Below are 17,635 nucleotides of genomic sequence, written 5' to 3'. Positions count from 1 at the left end.
GGCTTTGGGTTTGTTACAAACATCTTGCAGAGCTTGAAAACTGCTTTTGATGATGGGCCTAACTTCCCTTTCCTCAGCTTAATCCCAGTTTTCCTGATTGCACTCCTTTGCCCCACCCTACAGCAAAAGTTCCCTTTCCCCAGTGCTTACACTTTCCAGATCTTTGCCCTGGGTTTTGTGTCATGCTCTTTCTGACACTCAAGGCAAATGCTTGCACCTTCCAGGCAGTTTCCTCAAAGGTCTGTTTTACAACCTTTTCAGTAATTTTTGCTTCCCCTTCCTGATTGTCTTTTTGTATGACAATACTTTCCATCTTTCAAGCATCTTTCCCAATTTTACTGCTGTGACACAAGAAGCAGAAATTCCCTTCCAGCTCTGCAACAAAATGCCCTGGCATTTGCATTTATTAAATACTGTGCTTTTTCAAAGTTTTAGAATATTCCTGGGTCTGATAAGGTATTGCTTCTTTCTAAGTTTCTTTTTGCCTCTGTATATCACTCCTCAACATTAATATTTCCCCAGCACATGAGCTTTTAATTTCTACTTCAGGTTTCATTTTGTAATTTCTGCCAATGTTTTATTTCTCCATCTCCCCAGCAGATTGTATTTCTCTTTGCTCATTGCTGTTTGCATCCCCTCCAAATTCAGCTGCAAATTTAATTTGTTTGCTGCTTAGCCCTACTGCTATTAACAAACAGTAATGAAAAGATTAACTAACACACAGTTAATCAGCTTAAACTATACACAATATTTTACTTCTCGAGTTTCCTATTCTTCTGTTTGCAAATTACTTCTGAGGAAAAAAATATGCAAGTGCAAAGATCTGGGCAAATCTTCTTAAATCTTCAAATTAAGCACAGGTCCTGTCAAGTCAAGCTATTTATTCAGCTATGGACATGACCTTTAGATTTCTTTGTACTTTGGACAGGTTTCAGAGTTACAGAGTGAATAATATGAAGAGATACTTCAGCTTTTGTGGAAATTATTTACCCCACTACAGGTTTATCTCTACGACAGTATTATTTCCCTGTAATTCATGATTTCATTGATAGATAAACTTTGAAACAACATTACAGGTGGCTTTCCCTGATCCAGCCAGTGCAACACAAAAACCCCAACCTGTCTGACCTTGCAAATATCAGCTGATTTCCGTGTATTCTAGTTTCTGCTCTTTGAAAAAGGGAACAATGGCAGTACTCCTACTTTGTCAGTAATAACCAAGTGAAACACTTAGGGATTGCTCCAATATCAGTGATGTGAGAATCACAGAATGGCCTAGCCTGGTAGAGACCTTAAAGGTCACTTTGTTCCACCCCCTGCCATGGGCAGGGACACCTTCCACTATTCCAGGTTGCTCCAAGCCCTGTTCAACCTGGCCTGGAACACTGCCATGGATGGGGCAGCCACAGCTTCTCTGAGAAACCTGTGCCAGGTCATCCCCACCCTCACAGGAACAATTTCTTCCCAATATCCAACCTAACCCTGCTCTCTGTCAGTGTGAAGCCATTCCCCCTTGTCCTGTCACCCTGGGCACTTGTCAAGAGTCTCTCTCCATCTTTTCTGTATGTTCTCTACAGGCACTGGAAGTCCACAATGAGGTCACCCCAAAATGTGTTCTTTTCCAGGCTGAACAATCCCATTTCTTCCAGCCTTTGCTCTCTCAGTAGGGGAAAATCAGCCAGTTCTTTGAGAGGGAAAGCAGAGGATGTCAGGGTATATACCCAGAGTAATAAACCACCACAATCATTCAATAGAGCTCCATCCTTTGCAGATATAAAAATTAACAAACAAAGATGTGACAAAACTCTTCCAACACACCAGGGAAATTGGGATCACAACCTTCAAACCCCTCCTTCTGACCTCCACAGTACACAGATTAATCAGTCAGCTGCTTCATGCAAAATGATACCGTGGCAGTGGGGCATAGACAGACAGGTGTAAACATGTAAATATGTCACAGAAGTGTCAGTGAGGGATGGACCTAGAATGGAAAAGGACCTCATTGTGACTGAGAAAAGGCTGCCTACTCCTATAGCTGATTCTAGACCTGGGGATGGAGCTGGGACTGGTGATATCGTACAGGATATTATTAATAGTGCAGTCCCCCAGTGGGATTGCGAGAGGATGCTGGGGACTGCCAAATGCCTCCAGGGAGCTCTCAAGTGCCCTGGTGTTGGTGTCAGAATCTGTGGTATTGATGATTCTGAGATTGTAGAAAGTCTCTGTATTTCAGCCCTGCTGCCAAAGCAGAAGCCATAATTGGTCTGTGCTGGTTTCCAGGTTGTTTATTCTGTTTATCTCTAACATGTTCTGCTGCCCTGCCCAGCTCTGTCCTGCAGGGCAGCGTGTGGGGCTCTGCCCTCAGTGGGATGTTACAAACATTAAATACCAGAAACTTCCTGGGCTGGATTTACAATAACGTGCCAGTATCTGTCACCTACGTTGGACAGTGTGTCCCCAGCCTGAACCAACAGAAAAATGCCAACACCACAGTGAAACATGGAGGGCGTGAAGAAGGAGAAAAAGGACAAGACACACCCAATTTTCTCCATCTTGTCCCCTTTGAACCCCTAATCTAGAATCCTAAAATTTTACTTTTGCACCCGTGCCTCACTTAATTATTACTTATATCAAACACTCAGAGCTTGTAATTCATCCTGTAAGATTGAAAACTCTTTTCCATGGACAGAGATCACAGACAGTGTCTCTGGGGGCTCTGTCCAGGGGGGTTCCTGACCCCTGCCAGGGTCTCAGACCTGCCAGGGCAGCCAGAGGGAAGCTCTGGATTCCCACAGCAGGGGAGGAAGGTGCAGGGCCAAAACCTCACAAGAATTCACTGTGCACAAGCTGTGAGAAGCAGCAGCCAATCCAAAGATCTAGGTAAGCACAGAGCAACTGCTCCTGACATTTCTCATGGAATCAGGCAGGTATATGTCCAGCAGCCTCTTCTTCATCTCCAAAAAATACAGATATTTCTGTGGAAGGATCAAATGTAGACACAGACCTGCAATTGCAATCACCTGTGTGACTCCACACAGCTCATTTGACAGCTCAGAGCACAGACTGCTCCTTGCAGCAGAGGTGTTCTCACAAAACTGGCCCTCAGGAAGATGTCACCAGTTGGGAAAGCTTTCCCCAGGGACCAACAGCGTCGTGGTCACCCCCACAATGTTGTGGGTCGCTTCCAAGTGCAGAGGAGTTTTACATGCTCAGGTGCACAGCTGTCCTGCTGTGCTTTGCTCAGCCAGTCATTTGAAGAGGAAATGCCAATGACTCTGTGGGGTGAACTCCATTTCCATAAGAAATCACGTATATACCATTCACTGGAGGCTACTGGGGCTCAGTGCTCATATGTGGCATCTCTCTGATAAATGGCCTCGAGTAAATTAATGAAAACACCTCTGAGCTGCTGCAGAGATGAAGAAACCTTGGTGGGCTCACCCTCAGGTGCACTCCCCTGCCAGTGTGCCACAGGAATGGATTTGTTTCAAATCCCCTCAGGCTAACTTGCAGTTTGGCTGCCCCACAGGATGGGAGGGTTAGCAACTCAGGCTGCCATCACTTGATTTTCTCTCTGAATTCTTCAGCTTCTTAGAGGGCTCTTGTGAAAGCTTTAACTTCAATCTGTCTGTGTTGGAATTTCTGTATCCTGAGAAGTGAAAGCATTCATGAGAGTGTCTGCAGTGACATTCAGCACTCTGCAGCAACCTACCTTCGTAAATCCATCTTGTACAAGCAGTCGATTACTATCCTGGAACACTGCAAATTTTCAGACACAGTTATGTCCCACCTTTTTCAACATTCCGAATTCTTTTCTTGTTCTATGCCTTCCCCATGTCCCCCAAAGCACAGAGGAAGAGGGCTGCATTTCTTTCCAACATAGTCATTAGGAAGAGGGAATCAACAGGGGAATCCATGACTTGTTCAGCAAACAGTGACAATAATTACACTTTCTTCTTTGTTAAAAGCCTGGAAAAGCTGTCAGCCACCACAAAGGATCATTAGTTGCTTGGTCTAAAGAACAGAAGCTGCTCCTAAATTTTTGTAGAAAGTGCCAAACAGTTCAAGCTGGCTTACATAAATCATGTGGGGTATTACAATGCTGAATGTAAAACTCACCAGTCAGTTTTCCTTCTATTCCAGTTCCTCTTAGCAGTGACTTACAAGTAAATACTTGGGCAGTCTCTCACAGTGCTAGGATTTCATGCTTTCTGCAGAACATTTAAAATGATGTTTCATTCTTTCCCTGTGTGGAATGGTCTGATACTGACTAGGATAAAGCTATACACATATCTTTTAAATCACCACAAACAAAACTAAACTAAATTTTTCACTACTACATAAAGTGGTGAGTCTGAAAAGAGCAGCAAATGGTTTGCCAGAGTTTATTAAGGATTGAATTTATCAATGGAAGGAAGAGGTAAGCTTATTTACTTCTCCTAAATGTAGAGCTTCCCTGAGCCACCTAGCTCAGACAGAATTAATACCCTGCTAAAACTGCATTGATAGGCAGCAATACAAATCATTGAAATAGGGTAAAGCTAAGCCACAGTTGGGAGATCAATCAGATTTTCAATGCATGAGCTTTTTTTTTCTGTACTCTTTGCTTTTCCCCTCTGAGCCACAAATGTCAGCAATCTCCAAGTCAAATTTGCTTAGTCTAAACCAGCCACAAACACAGCCAAAATGAACTTTTGTCAGGAATTTACATGTGGAAAATTACAAGAACCATGAAGAACAACAAAAATATCGCACTAGCATCACAAATAATTTAGCTTGGGCAAAATCTTTCCACTTGAAATAAATAATATGAATTAAAAAAAAAAAAAAAAAAAAAAAAAAAAAAGGATCCCCAACCCAACAAAAGGCAGAAAAAAATCATGTGAAGGATTGAATTGCTGGGAGATTTTTATAACATTCTCCAAAAAGCCAAAGAAAAAGCTGCTTATGCTGAAGTAGATTCTGCTGAGGTCCACAGAATCCTGTGCCCCCCAGGAACCTGGAATTTGAGTCAGTATTCTCTCAGACAGAACACATATGCTGAAATCATGTCTGCAATCTAAGTCCCCTCAACAGATAATTTACTCACTGGGCAGCACTGAGTAAGCACTTGTTCTGCTTTGTGAATTGCATTGTGGAACTTCTAGAGGCAGGGCCAGAAACACCAGAATTACTTGCTTTGAAAATATGAAAAGATAAACATTTTAATGTTTTACATTTTCCTTTCCTTTTTACAGATTTAACAACACCCATGCCAAATAAATATCAAATTATCTGCAGTTCAGACAGGCATGATGTTCCATTTTGGGCAAAGAGCCATTCATCAAATGCAATACTCCCCAGACCTGCAAACAAATATACTTTTAATGTGCCTGATAACCATATTACAGCCAAGGCCATAAACCAGCTGCAGTTTTCCAAGTACACTCATTTCTCCTATCTAGAATAGTGCTTTTGACATACTCTAAGGTGCTGGACTTCATGGACAGCCTGACAATTTTTAGTCATGGACTGGAACTTTTTGAACAGCACTTTAAAACTGCAAGGTTGGAGGAATTCTCTGAAAACTGTAATCTCACCAATCTTTGTGTTTTCTGTCAAAGTTTTGCACCCAGAAAAACATAAAGATTTGTTCTGAAACCTTTTTCCTTTTACAGCAAATAATCTGTGGAGCATAAATCAAACTATAGTTTGAATTTCAAAGTTAACATCTTTCCCACCAAATCCATAAGACATTTCACATGAAGTTCAGGAAAATACATTTCAATATTTTTCTCATTAATGGAGAAATGGAGAAGAAAACCAGCTCATTTTAGCTTCTCCAGATCTCAGGTCCCCAGCCCTTCCTTTCTGTGAGCAGCATGACATTAAAGAGAGCCTGCAGGAACTCCAGCCTTACATTTCCCCCCTCATCACCTGCTCCAACTTGTGTGTTTTGCTAGTGCCACTTCGTTTTGAGACTGAGCAGAGCAGGGATTGCATGCAGCTGCATGTTGGCATGAATAATGTTTCTGGCTTTTGAGCTGAGCCTTGGCAGGGCTTTGCTCACCACCCTATGGGCTCCTGTGTTGTCCCGTGCGTGGATTCTGGGTGCCATGAGAAATCTGCTCAATGGCATCTGTTTAATAATATTTTTACTGCTTTTAAAAGCAAATCCGATGCTGAGGGACGGCGAAATTGCACAGCAATTTTTTATCCAGAAAGGTCTGAGCTCTGAGATCCATCTACATTAAGTTAGTATTTATTCAGGTATGACAGTAATTGTATGGTAACTGAACATCTTTGATTCCCCCCCACCCCACCCCACCAAAAGCAAAACATTGCTGCAAGCAACAGTCTAGATTTAGGTGAACTCATACTGTGACAAACTAAGAATGGAGAAAACACATTTCTTGTCCATAAAAGGACAGCTCACATATCCACAGAGGGTAGCTCTGATTTTGCTGCTGTTCCAAACTGTGAAGTGGGGACTAAATCTTGCAAAAAGGAGTTTTGTTTAGAGTGGACAGAAGGTTTTTCAGTTAAAGGTTTTTTCTTCTTTTTTTTTTTTTTTTTTTCCTTTGCCTTCTGAAACAGAAAATGGCTCACCCTCTTAAGCAGAAAATGGTGATTTTTTTTTTTCTTTAAGTGGAAATTTTTCTGTTCAGGAGGGAGGGGAATCCTTCCCCATATCTCAGCACTGGAGAGGCACATCTGGAGTGCTGTCTCCAGTTCTGGTCTCCTTAGTACAGAAGCAAATCCATGAAAATTATTAAGGATTAGGACAACTGTACCAAGAGGAGAGGCTGAGAGAGCTAGGGCTGTTCATGCTGCAGAAGAGAAGTCCCAGGGGGATTTTACTGAAGTGTAAAAACACCTCACAGGAGGTATTAATAAAGATGGAGCCATGGTCTACTTAGGTGTGTCCATGAAAGGACAGGAGGCAATGGGAAAAAAATTTAGATATAGGAAACACGCTGACAGATGAAATGTACATTTTTTTTAAGTTTAAGGGTGGTGAAACACTGGAATGGGTTGTCTAGAGGGTTGTGGAGTCTCCATCCATGGAGATATTCCAAACCTCAGTAGGCACACCTCTCTGCAAGCTGCTCTGGCTGACACTCCTGTGAGCAGTGAGATTGGCCAGGATGATGTCCTCAGGATCCTCCCAACTCCATATGTCCCATGGTCTATGACTCTGTGCCTTCATCCCAGAGTGCCAGAGGTCTCTGACACATGGTGGATGTGTTTGAAGAGCAGGAAAATCAAATTCAAGGCTTTCCTGAGTCACTTGAAGCAGTACTACAGTCAGGGTTTATCACAGACTCTGAGGATGGTCTAAGATGAGTTTTGTGTTTTCTCCTTCAATCCACTACTTGTGCAGCAAATTTATAAACAGGTGTGCTCTGAAGTGAATGGTTCACATCTGTGGCTTAGGATTTTACATTGAAAATTGATTTAGTTTAAATATTAATGCAAATACCAAATATACAGGTGTCCAAATATACAAGGAGAAAAACCACCTCCCAGGAGCTGAGAGCTCCTGGCTCTCAACTACACAAACAAGATGACACAAAGGCTTAAAAAGAAGTGACAAATGAGCTTCTAGAATATGGACAGAAAGTTGAATTGGTAGGAGACCACAGGAAACCATATAGAGGAGTGCATGGCTAAGTACCATGAAGCAGCACATTTATAGGAATGGTTTTCAAAATACGGAATCTTTGAACAAGATTTTTGCATTTTAGGAGATGGTAGGAAGAGGGATGTCCTCAATCTGTCCTTGAATATTTCTAATTGATGTCAATTATATTTCACCTTATATAAATATAATAAAGCAACTTCTTTAGAAATCACGAAAAAGAAGTCCCCAATCTTGCAAACAACACTCAAAAAATGGTCAGTGTGTCCATCTGAATTCCACACTTGTATTATAGATGCCTAATAACCACTTTCTGATTTGGCTGCATCATTTTCCTTCAAGAACCCTTTCCCTTAGCAGAAAGAGAAAAAAACCAAAAGTACTATTGAAACACAGGATTTATTTCCTTCTTACGGTAACATTAAACAGAAGCCACTTGATAAATATGAACTAGGTGGGTCTGAGAGATCTCAGCACACAAAACCTGACAACAGTTAGCAAAGTCAGAACTTTTTCATTGTACACAGTAAGACAGTTTTCTATTCTGCCTGTCCTGCAATTCTGAAACTAAATTTCTCTGTGGAATAAACTCTGTGGAAGTAACTTGGTCTCTCTCTGCTGCCAAGCCCTGGCCATACTATCCCAAGAACCACCTACCTCTGCAGAGAAAGGGCTTAACTGATACATATGCCACTATGCATGGAAAAGGGGAAAAGCAAGGCCTAAAGTATAGATGAAATATTGAAAAAAAATTAGAAGAGTTGCACTCATTATGAAGTATAACAAATAGAATCTTCAAAGAAACACACAGCCTATTTCTATGCCTCTATATATGTATCTTTAAAGACATTAGATGTTACTAAAAAACATCCCAATTTTCATGTTTATAGCCTCTAGCAAACCTCCCTCTTGGACTGTTTTAACATTGACTCTCTGTTTCTTTGCAGATCTTACAGGTGAACAAGGTGATGTCCATCTTGTTTTATGTGATATTTCTCGCTTACCTTCGTGGCATCCAGTCTTCCAACATGGATCAAAGGAGTTTGCCAGAAGATTCAATAAATTCTCTTATTATTAAACTCATTCAGGCAGACATTTTAAAAAACAAGCTTTCTAAACAGATGGTAGACATTAAGGAAAACTATCAAAACACGGTGCAGAAAACAGACACTCAGCAAGACATGGACGGAGAGGAAAATGTGAAATCAGACTTCCAGCCAGTTATCTCAGTGGATACAGATCTCTTGAGGCAGCAGAGACGCTACAACTCCCCCCGAGTCCTCCTGAGTGACAACACGCCGCTGGAGCCACCGCCACTGTACCTCATGGAGGATTACATCGGGAATTCCGTGGTGGTGAACAGAACCTCCCGGCGGAAAAGGTACGCGGAGCACAGGGGCCACCGGGGGGAATACTCCGTTTGTGACAGTGAAAGTTTGTGGGTCACGGACAAATCCTCTGCCATCGACATCAGGGGACACCAGGTGACTGTTCTGGGAGAAATCAAAACGGGCAACTCTCCGGTTAAGCAATACTTTTACGAAACGAGGTGTAAAGAGGCCAAACCGGTAAAAAACGGCTGCCGCGGCATCGATGACAAGCACTGGAACTCCCAATGCAAGACATCCCAAACTTATGTCAGAGCACTGACTTCAGAAAACAACAAACTGGTGGGCTGGAGGTGGATAAGGATAGACACCTCCTGCGTGTGCGCCTTGTCCAGGAAAATAGGAAGAACATAGATCTGCATCTCTTTGCTATATAAATTATTACTTTAAATTATATGATATGCATGTAGCATATAAATGTTTATATTGTTTTATATATATTATAAGTTGACCTTATTTATTAAACTTCAGCAAATCTACAGTATATAAGCTTTCTCTCTCAATAAACAAGAGCAAAGGGTGTGTGCCTCTGCCGTGGCAAACTCCGGGGTTTTTTTAGACTGTTTGTGACACTGCTTGTCAGCAGCATACCATAACTTTCCTGTAAAATCTGTAAAATCAGTATTTTTCATTCAGTATTGTCAAACCAGTGACTGTCATTTAGTAAACTTGTTAAAAATCAGATCAATTCCAAGAGTTGTGTACATATTTATATTCCCTGCTCTATACATTCATATTTAATTGGATCTGCAGTGTTGACTCCTCACCACCAAAAAAAAAAAAAGAAAATAGGACCAAAATATGTGTTGTAGCCTGCAGATGATGTCAAATTATCAGGCATCAGGTAGCCCTAAAATAAAGTTTCTGTGTATTACGCCAGTTTTGCCGGTGAAATGACCATTTGTCCTCTGTTAGCAATCCAGAATGGCTGCTAGTAATCCAGGAACATCCATTTGTGTTTTGGAAGCACATTTGTTTTGCAACTGTTTCTAACGCGGCCAGTGCATCATTGAAAAAATATGAAAAAATCTGAAATATTTGTATCTGAAACTTGGTGAAGCTAAGAACTGGTCTAAATGGATCATTACTATAATACATAAAAGATGGTTTGTTGTGATCAGCCTCTTCCTCCTCACATGAATCAATTATCTTCTGCTTGCATTGTTGGATCATTCCTCTCTGTCTGAGTTTTTAAATTAGAAACAAAGCTGGTGGTGTCTTAACCTTAAAAGAGCCCTTGGCTTGCAAATCATGGTAAAGAAAGATATGATATCCTGACATGGATATCAAAGCCACATGCCCATACGAAGGTTTCCTTCTCAGCAATCCGTTCTCCATCTTTCACGGGGGGGAAAATGTGTTGAACTGCTCGAGAAGCCTGGTACCTTTCACAGGAACATGAAATGGATGGTGGCTAAAATACATGAAGTCTGCAGTCATACTGAAGTTCCCCAATTAAACATGAGTTGTTGCTTAGGAGAGATAAATGTGCTAGCATGTATTTACCTCAGACTCTTCTGTGGACTGTCATATAGCTCCACTGGGATAATGACACTTCTTGAAGAGATGTCCCATTAGACATTAGCTGTACAATGCCCTGGATGGGATCCCAGTCCCAGGAAGTAAACGAAAGCTCATGGCTAGGAACAGAATTCAGATTGGGCTGCACATTATCTGTGTCCAGATAGATCCAACTCACAGCCAGGGCTGGGAAATACCAGTTATTCAGAAAGTTTTACCCCATGTTTTTTCTGAGGGTTTTACAGCTACAGCTTGCGCTGCCGTAGCATGTTCAGCATCGCAAATGGAAACGAGATCAGAGCCCTCAAACACGAGGTTGCAGGATGCCTTTGCTCATACAGCTTTCACTCCTGGAAAACCAGCTTCAAATCTGCAACAGGCCATGAAAGGCAGCAAACTGTGGGGTCTTCCCTAATCCCTTACAGAGAGTGCTGCACACCATAAAACCACCAGGGAGCTGGACAGGTTGCCTTGAGGCCAAGCACTGGAACAGTCCTGTCTTGGAAAGCCAGGTTGGAGCACGTGGGTATTTTCTTCAGGGAAAGTCGGAACCAAAGCTTTTGAGAACCATCTTAATTTTCAGCATAAGGCCAGGGTATTTACCCTCTCAGGAAATATCATCACCTCCAGCACTAAATTCTAGCTTTGGTTCAATCAATTTGGTTCAAGCAACCTCAGAGGTTCAATACCAAGGCAGTCATTAAAATGAGAGGATGTAATATAACAAGGATCTCAGTATCTGGTAGATCTGATTATAATATTTCTCATTTCTTGGCAAAAATTTCAAAAAGAAAAAAACCCAACCCCACAGAGCATTTGCTACTTTAGGAAAGTTTAACTAACCATTTTAGCTTGGGAGAATAAGCATATTTTTGAGCATATTTTTCTGCCACACTGGATTGTTTTGTAAATTAAAAGCTTGATTTCACACCCTGAGTTCCCAAATAAAGATCATTTGCAGATGCTGGGTGCAACTGAGAGCTGATATAGTTATGGATCACTAACTTTAGAGATCTCTTTGTGTCACTGTGCCACATAGGTCTATCTCCATGCAAGAAGAGAAGGTAAGACCAATTTAGCTTGATGGAATCCCATTAATTAGAAACTACCTTGTTCTTGCAGTGTGGATGCCACTTTTGTTTACATAAATCCATTTCTCCGGATTTTGTTACTGTAAATCCAGAGAAAATCTGTTGAAGACGGGAATAAAATGTAGCTTTGTAACAATGTAGACAACATCGGAGTTGATTCTGATGCCTTTATTTCTGCTCACTGAAAATCAAGGGAGGTGCATTCTTTAAAGGTTCAAAGAAAGCCATTTGTCATTTTCCACTGTAAATCCAGTAACGGGAACTGGTCTTTGACTTTTGACTTTAACAATTATTTTACAAGCAGCCAGCAAAAATGTCTCAGAGTAAATATGCCTGTCATCTGAAACACATGAGATGAGAACGGAGCCTGGTGTGTACGGTTATTAGACCGGCTGCCTCTTTCCCACCCCAGGAAAACAATGAGCGGAAGTGTTACCCCCTGGATCTGATCCAGCTTCCACTAAAGTCAGTGGGGGAAAAAACAAAAAAAAATCTCACCTTCTCTGGTGGAAGCTGGATCAGGCCCCAAGCGAAGAAAAACCTGCAGATCTCAACCAGAGAGCAAAGCAATCTTGCACATCAGTAACACGTTCCTGTAAATCCTGTGTACCCATAAGATGCTGTATTATTTTGTAATGAGTTTGTAAACAAAGCCTGTAATAAATTTGTTAAGGTCTAATTCTCTTTTCACTGTAGCCAGGGATGGTTTTATTGTCGACTTTGGTCATGGCACAATGAATTCAAAATTCCTACCCAACTCTTTTTTTTTTGTTTGTGTTGAGTAATTAAACAAAATATTCAGTTCTCAACGCCAGTTTAATTTAAGCATTCTAAAAATCACTTCCATTAGGCAGCTCAGATGCTCTGTCAATATTGTTTTGCCAATAGATCATTATAAACACACATTTTATTTAGATTTTCTCCCAAATGACCAAATGCTATTCTGAAATTGCCTGTCTGTGTCAAACTGTATTTTCTCCGCTTTTTCCCCCTAGTTTTTTCCAGTCCATTTAGTAACAGCAAAAAATGCTCCACTGAGGTTTTGGAAAACCATCTGCATTTATTTTATCACCTTTGAACATGTGTTCAGGAATGAAGTCTGTGCAGGGAGTTTACTGCTACCAAGAGATTTGTGCGGCTGCACCAGGAAGAAACTTTGACTGGACTTTACAGAGTGTGTGCTCAAAACCACTCTGCTCATACTCTGTTATTTCAATTCTTTAGTAACCCAAGGCTTTTGCATTGTATATCTGCAGACAATACCAAACAGGAAATGAGCCTGATCAGGAGTTTCAAAATTAAAAATTGCATTATAACGACCTGCTATCTCTGACCTCTCAGCGAATGCATTTGCGCAGTGAAGTCAAGCGCAGGAACATTTGTTTCATTTAATAGAAACATTGTGGCAAAAGCAATGGGATTCTGTGCTCTCCATGCTTGCTAAATTTGTGTAGTTCATCGTGGATGTGGGGCAGGAGGAGGAGGAAGAGGAGGAGGAGCAGGATCAGATAATAAGCACTACAGCTTGTGAGAAGTAAAAGGTTGTGCTCCGGCTTGGAGCATTTTAAAGTGTGGAGGGGTTGTTCTCTGAAATGCTTTGTCTGTATTTTGTTACAGCAGATGGCAGAATGACGAAGCAAGCACAGATGTGGTGTAAAAAAAGCAAGCAATATGAGGATGACAAAAAACTTTCCCGGGAAAGTCAGCCACTCACTACCACTGTGAGTCCCTGCAGTTCTGGCCAGGTGATCACAGAGTTCAGCAATGACATCCCTGTTTAAAGATTTAGCTAATCTCTGTGGAAAAAAAAAAAAAGAAAAAGCTTTTTTTTTTTCCTGCAGAACATTACATTCATGACCTGGATAACTTTCTTTCCCTTTTTCTTCTTGTCCCTTTGAGTTTTTTTGGTTTTTTTGTTTGTTTTTGGTAATCTCTAGCTGCGTTAGCACCTCTGATGAACAACAAATGGTAATGCTTTGCATGAATGTCCCCAAATATAGATTTCTCCTTTGTTTTAGGGCTGAGCTTTGAAGCCAGCGGCACCTGAAAGCCATACTTTCATCATAGAACTGGCCTTTTGATGTCATGACCTCATGTTTCCGGACATTTTGATCACAGGGTCCTATTTTGGAGGCCTTACCCACACAATAGGTGAGATCATGACCAGGCTGATTGAGAAGCGGCTGTGTACACAACAACCAAGGAGCACAGAGAGTGAGGCAGCCCTGTGCCATCTTTGCTTCCACCTTCACACATCTCCTGCTCTGATTTCAGTGTTGAGTTGCATGATCAAGGGCTGGTGGTGATCAAGGTTTGCTTTCTGCACATCCAAGGGTTCAGATGCCCAGAATATCCTGTGATGATTGGATTTGGGAATGACCTTAAAGATGATCTCATTCCAACACCTCTGCCATGGGCAGGACACCTTCCACTAGACCAGATTTCTCAGAGCCACATCCAACCTGTCCTTGAGCACTTCCAGGGGTGATTTTTGGCAGGAGGACAATTTCTCAGTTCACATAAACATGCCTTGTGAGAATCTGGGTATACCTTCTGTAAAAGGTTGCTGTGGGTGCAGCGTTGGCCCTCTCTGAAACACAGCACATTGTCACTCTTCATCTGCGTCACAGACAGCAGACAGAGTCATTGAAAGCTCAGCTAATTCATCCAGGAGAGGCTGATAAGGAGGCAGGTAGCATGGTCCTTTCCTCTAAACAAAAATATTCCAATGGAGAGTGTGAGGACAGCAAAGGAAGTGCTGAAACATGCAGGGAATGAGAGCTGTTGGGTGGCAAACATCTTGCAGAGATTTCGGAAAGCGAGGAAGAATTCAGCTGTTCAACTGTAACATCAGATTAAAGGCTCTTCTTTCCTGCTATGATAAGGGTTAAATAAATATCATTAGATCATCTCTAGCAGCAATTCAAAAGCAAAATGAACCTCTATTAATTGGGGTTAATCCCCCTGTGTTGATGAGGAGTTAACCACGCTCACTGAGCACAAATGATGAAGCCTTGCTCTCAGTTGCCCTGTGCAGCCCCTGTTTTCAGCACTCAGGACTATGAAGCTGTTAAGTGAGGGCAAAATTTGGCTCAGAAAATACTAAATCCACATTGAATGCAGGAGGGGGAGCCCATTATCATTATCCACCACACAAAACAAACCAAGTTTTTAACATAAGCTCATAAAAATTTCTCATTACTTTGTCTAGTTCCAGGGATTTAGATTTTAAAATAAGTTTTGAACTGCCTGGTATGAGCAGTACACATATATTTAGCAGCAATTTACAAAAGAAAAGAACCCTGTAAATGGAAATATGTAGCAAAATACTGTGTCTAGCACAGCAAATAACCTCTGTTCAGTCATATTTATGTTCTCAGTGTCTCAGAGAGGAATTTTAATACAAATCCTGATTTTGTTTTACACACCATATTTTGTTAAATAACCACCTCAACTTACTGCTTGTAGAGGTTTGTGGTGGACAATCTTTGTGGATAATGAAGCAGAAACATGGCTCTAATGCTGCTGAGCAATGTAAGAGTTGCAAGTCCCACACTTGTACAATAGAGAGTGAAAACAAATGTGTGAAAATGACAGAATCGGTTTCTCAGGCTCAGAGATTAAATATGTTTTAAAATATCAAATGACAGCTTTTTTCAAGTTACTACAAATATCTCAAGTCAGATTTGTATGTGACACAGCCCACTGCTCACATGGAGCATAATTTCTGTAATCTTTTTATTGCACAAATCTACTCAATGTGATTCCCATTAAGTTTAGAAAACAGAAATTTGCTCATTTCCACACTGCTGACAGAGCATTCAAAATAACCCCAACAGATGAGCCAAATCTCAGGTCAGAGCATGATCCCTGAGTTTATGTCCTAAGGATAAAACTACCAGGAAGGATTTTTTTTTTTCTGCAGAGAGTGAGAGCTCAGCTGCCACATTCACAGTGCCTATGTTATGCTATCACACGTTTGAAGACTTCAGGAGAAAGAATCTGGTCAGCTGTAGAGTTGATGGGAAAAAGAAGTGGGAGATGGATAGGACAATAATTATTACATAGTCTCCTTGAAAATTAGATCTCTCAAAGACATAACATGCAGCCCTCAGGATCCTCCTGATCTCAGGATCTGACTCAGAGGCATTTATTCCCTAGGTCAATAATCTTGGATTTCTGAGACTTGGCGTCAGGACATGGTACTTGTCCTAGGCAGGGGTAAAGGTGAAAAAACCCCTTCTCCCACCATAATCAGATAACAGCAATTATGCAAGAGGGAGTTCTCATGGGAACAGTTTTGTCTCAAACTCCCATGGCTTTTTTTTTTTTTTTTTTTTTCTCTGCAGAAATGGATGATATGGGTTTCTGAGAAAGGGCATTCAGCCTGTAATTTTCTCAGAGGGATATGAGGGCGCTGGAGAATAGAATTTAGGCAGAAAGAGGAAAATTCTCATAGAGTTTTTCAGTGATCTATTTTCCCTTCACTACAAAATTACGTAGTGAAGTTTCCTGACAGAGACCCTGATTCAGGCAGGATTTGCATGTGACTGACAATAAAAAGCACCTCCGTACCGAGACTGGATTGAGGAGAGGAGCTCAAAAATCCCTGTGGCTCCTTCCTCTCTTTTCCTGAGTGCCCACAGAGATTCGAGGGTGACAGTGGCACCCTAAAGGGAGATCAGTGACAGAACAGCTCCAGAACAGACTTCTCCATTCACAACAGTCAGGAAAAGGCAGCACAAGGACAAGTCCATCATTGCAGAGGCTGATCCAGGGCATGCCCTTCATCTCCATCCACAGGATCTCAAAGAGAAGGATCTGTAATGCCATTTCATAAACCAGCTGTAAGAAATTTCAAGACAATGCTGCAGTGGTCTGGACCTGGCTCACAAAATGAAAGGCAAAATCTGGTGGGATTTTTTAGCAGCATTTGCTGTTGAACAGTTTATTTGAATCCAGAATGCACAGGAAAAAAAAATATGTGAATAGTGGAAAGTGTCTAAATCACTTATAGAACTAATAAATACTCAGCTTCATTCTGATCTCATGCAGGTTTAATGTCTGACTTCAGTGGGATTAGTCCCAGTTTTTACTGATACAATAAAGCTCAGAATTACATCTGTGACATTTGAAAGCAGGTGGTTGGGCTCTGTGTGAGCACAGACTCTCAATTTCTGTGTGGCTTGTCGCTGCTGCCCCGTGAAGGAATTATTTAATGGCATAGATTACAGGGACCTACACTTCCATGCTTTAAATTACCTCTGCCCTGCTCGGGGGGATATTGTTGATGGCTCTCAGACTGATTCAATGCAGCTCCTGTGGGTTTTCCATGCCACCAGCTAAGCAACCTTCCCTGAGAACCACAATGCAGAGAATTCAACATCAACTCTGATTCTTGCTTCAGATGGAACTTCAGTGGCTTGGTTTTGTTTGAAGAAATGACGAGAAATCAAAGTTAGATGTGCAGGTGCTGGCATTCAGAATTAAATTCTGAAATCCATAACTACTGCCAGCACAAGAAAACTGGGAGAGGAAGGTAGCATGTGCACTCTGCAGGGTATGTGAAGATGCTCTTGCTGAGAAACAAAACTGTTTTAGGCAACAGCAGTTTATTTGGAGCAAAGACAAACATCCCAGTCCTGCTGAACAGTGGTGCCCAAGTGTGTTTCTTTCTAGTTCACCAGAGACTTCATGTTTTTGGCTTTCCCAGGCATTTTTCAGTAGGTATTATTGAGCATAATTAGCATAATAACTTTTACTACATTAGAAACATTCCAGAACTACAACCTGAAAGAAACTGAAATGATTGATCATGGTTTAGCATCAGGTTCTGAATTTTAAAGCCTCTACCGCCTTCAATAAAATTTTGTGACTAGGAAAATTTCCTTGAGATTTTTCTGTTCATGTGCTTTTCCATAAAATCTGCATAAATACCAGAGATTTTACAGTGCCTAAGCATAATCTGAAGTGTCCACTTCTGTCAGCCCTGAGGTCATCCATTCTCCCATGAA

The 17,635-nt window shown here is 41.4% G+C and overlaps 1 protein-coding gene and 1 long non-coding RNA gene across 3 annotated transcripts in view; one reads left to right on the top strand and one right to left on the bottom strand.

The window, feature by feature from the left end:
* LOC110475723 (uncharacterized) overlaps positions 1-8,889 on the bottom strand; it is a 32,349-nt gene extending 23,460 nt beyond the window's left edge. Inside the window, exons 1-3 of one of the 2 annotated variants that reach the window (XR_002466314.2) lie at positions 8,859-8,889; positions 8,626-8,734; positions 7,830-7,973 (exon numbers count right to left, since the gene is read on the bottom strand). This is a non-coding gene — a long non-coding RNA (uncharacterized LOC110475723). Of the gene's footprint in view, positions 1-7,829; positions 7,974-8,625; positions 8,735-8,858 lie in introns of those variants that run through there. The other variant, XR_002466315.3, reaches the window with a different exon arrangement.
* The window catches only part of NTF3 (neurotrophin 3), a 46,982-nt gene extending 37,619 nt beyond the window's left edge, over positions 1-9,363 (top strand). Inside the window, exon 2 of the mRNA XM_021540068.3 lies at positions 8,569-9,363. Within this exon, the coding sequence (XP_021395743.1) occupies positions 8,569-9,363 (795 nt within the window). The remainder of the gene's footprint in view (positions 1-8,568) is intronic.
* The last annotated feature ends 8,272 nt before the right edge of the window (positions 9,364-17,635 follow it).

This window comes from Lonchura striata, chromosome 5 (genome assembly GCF_046129695.1).
Source record: "Lonchura striata isolate bLonStr1 chromosome 5, bLonStr1.mat, whole genome shotgun sequence".
Taxonomy (NCBI): Eukaryota; Metazoa; Chordata; class Aves; order Passeriformes; family Estrildidae; genus Lonchura; species Lonchura striata.
The sequence above is the reverse complement of the archived record's forward strand: the minus strand, read 5'-3'. Positions and strand labels throughout refer to the sequence as shown.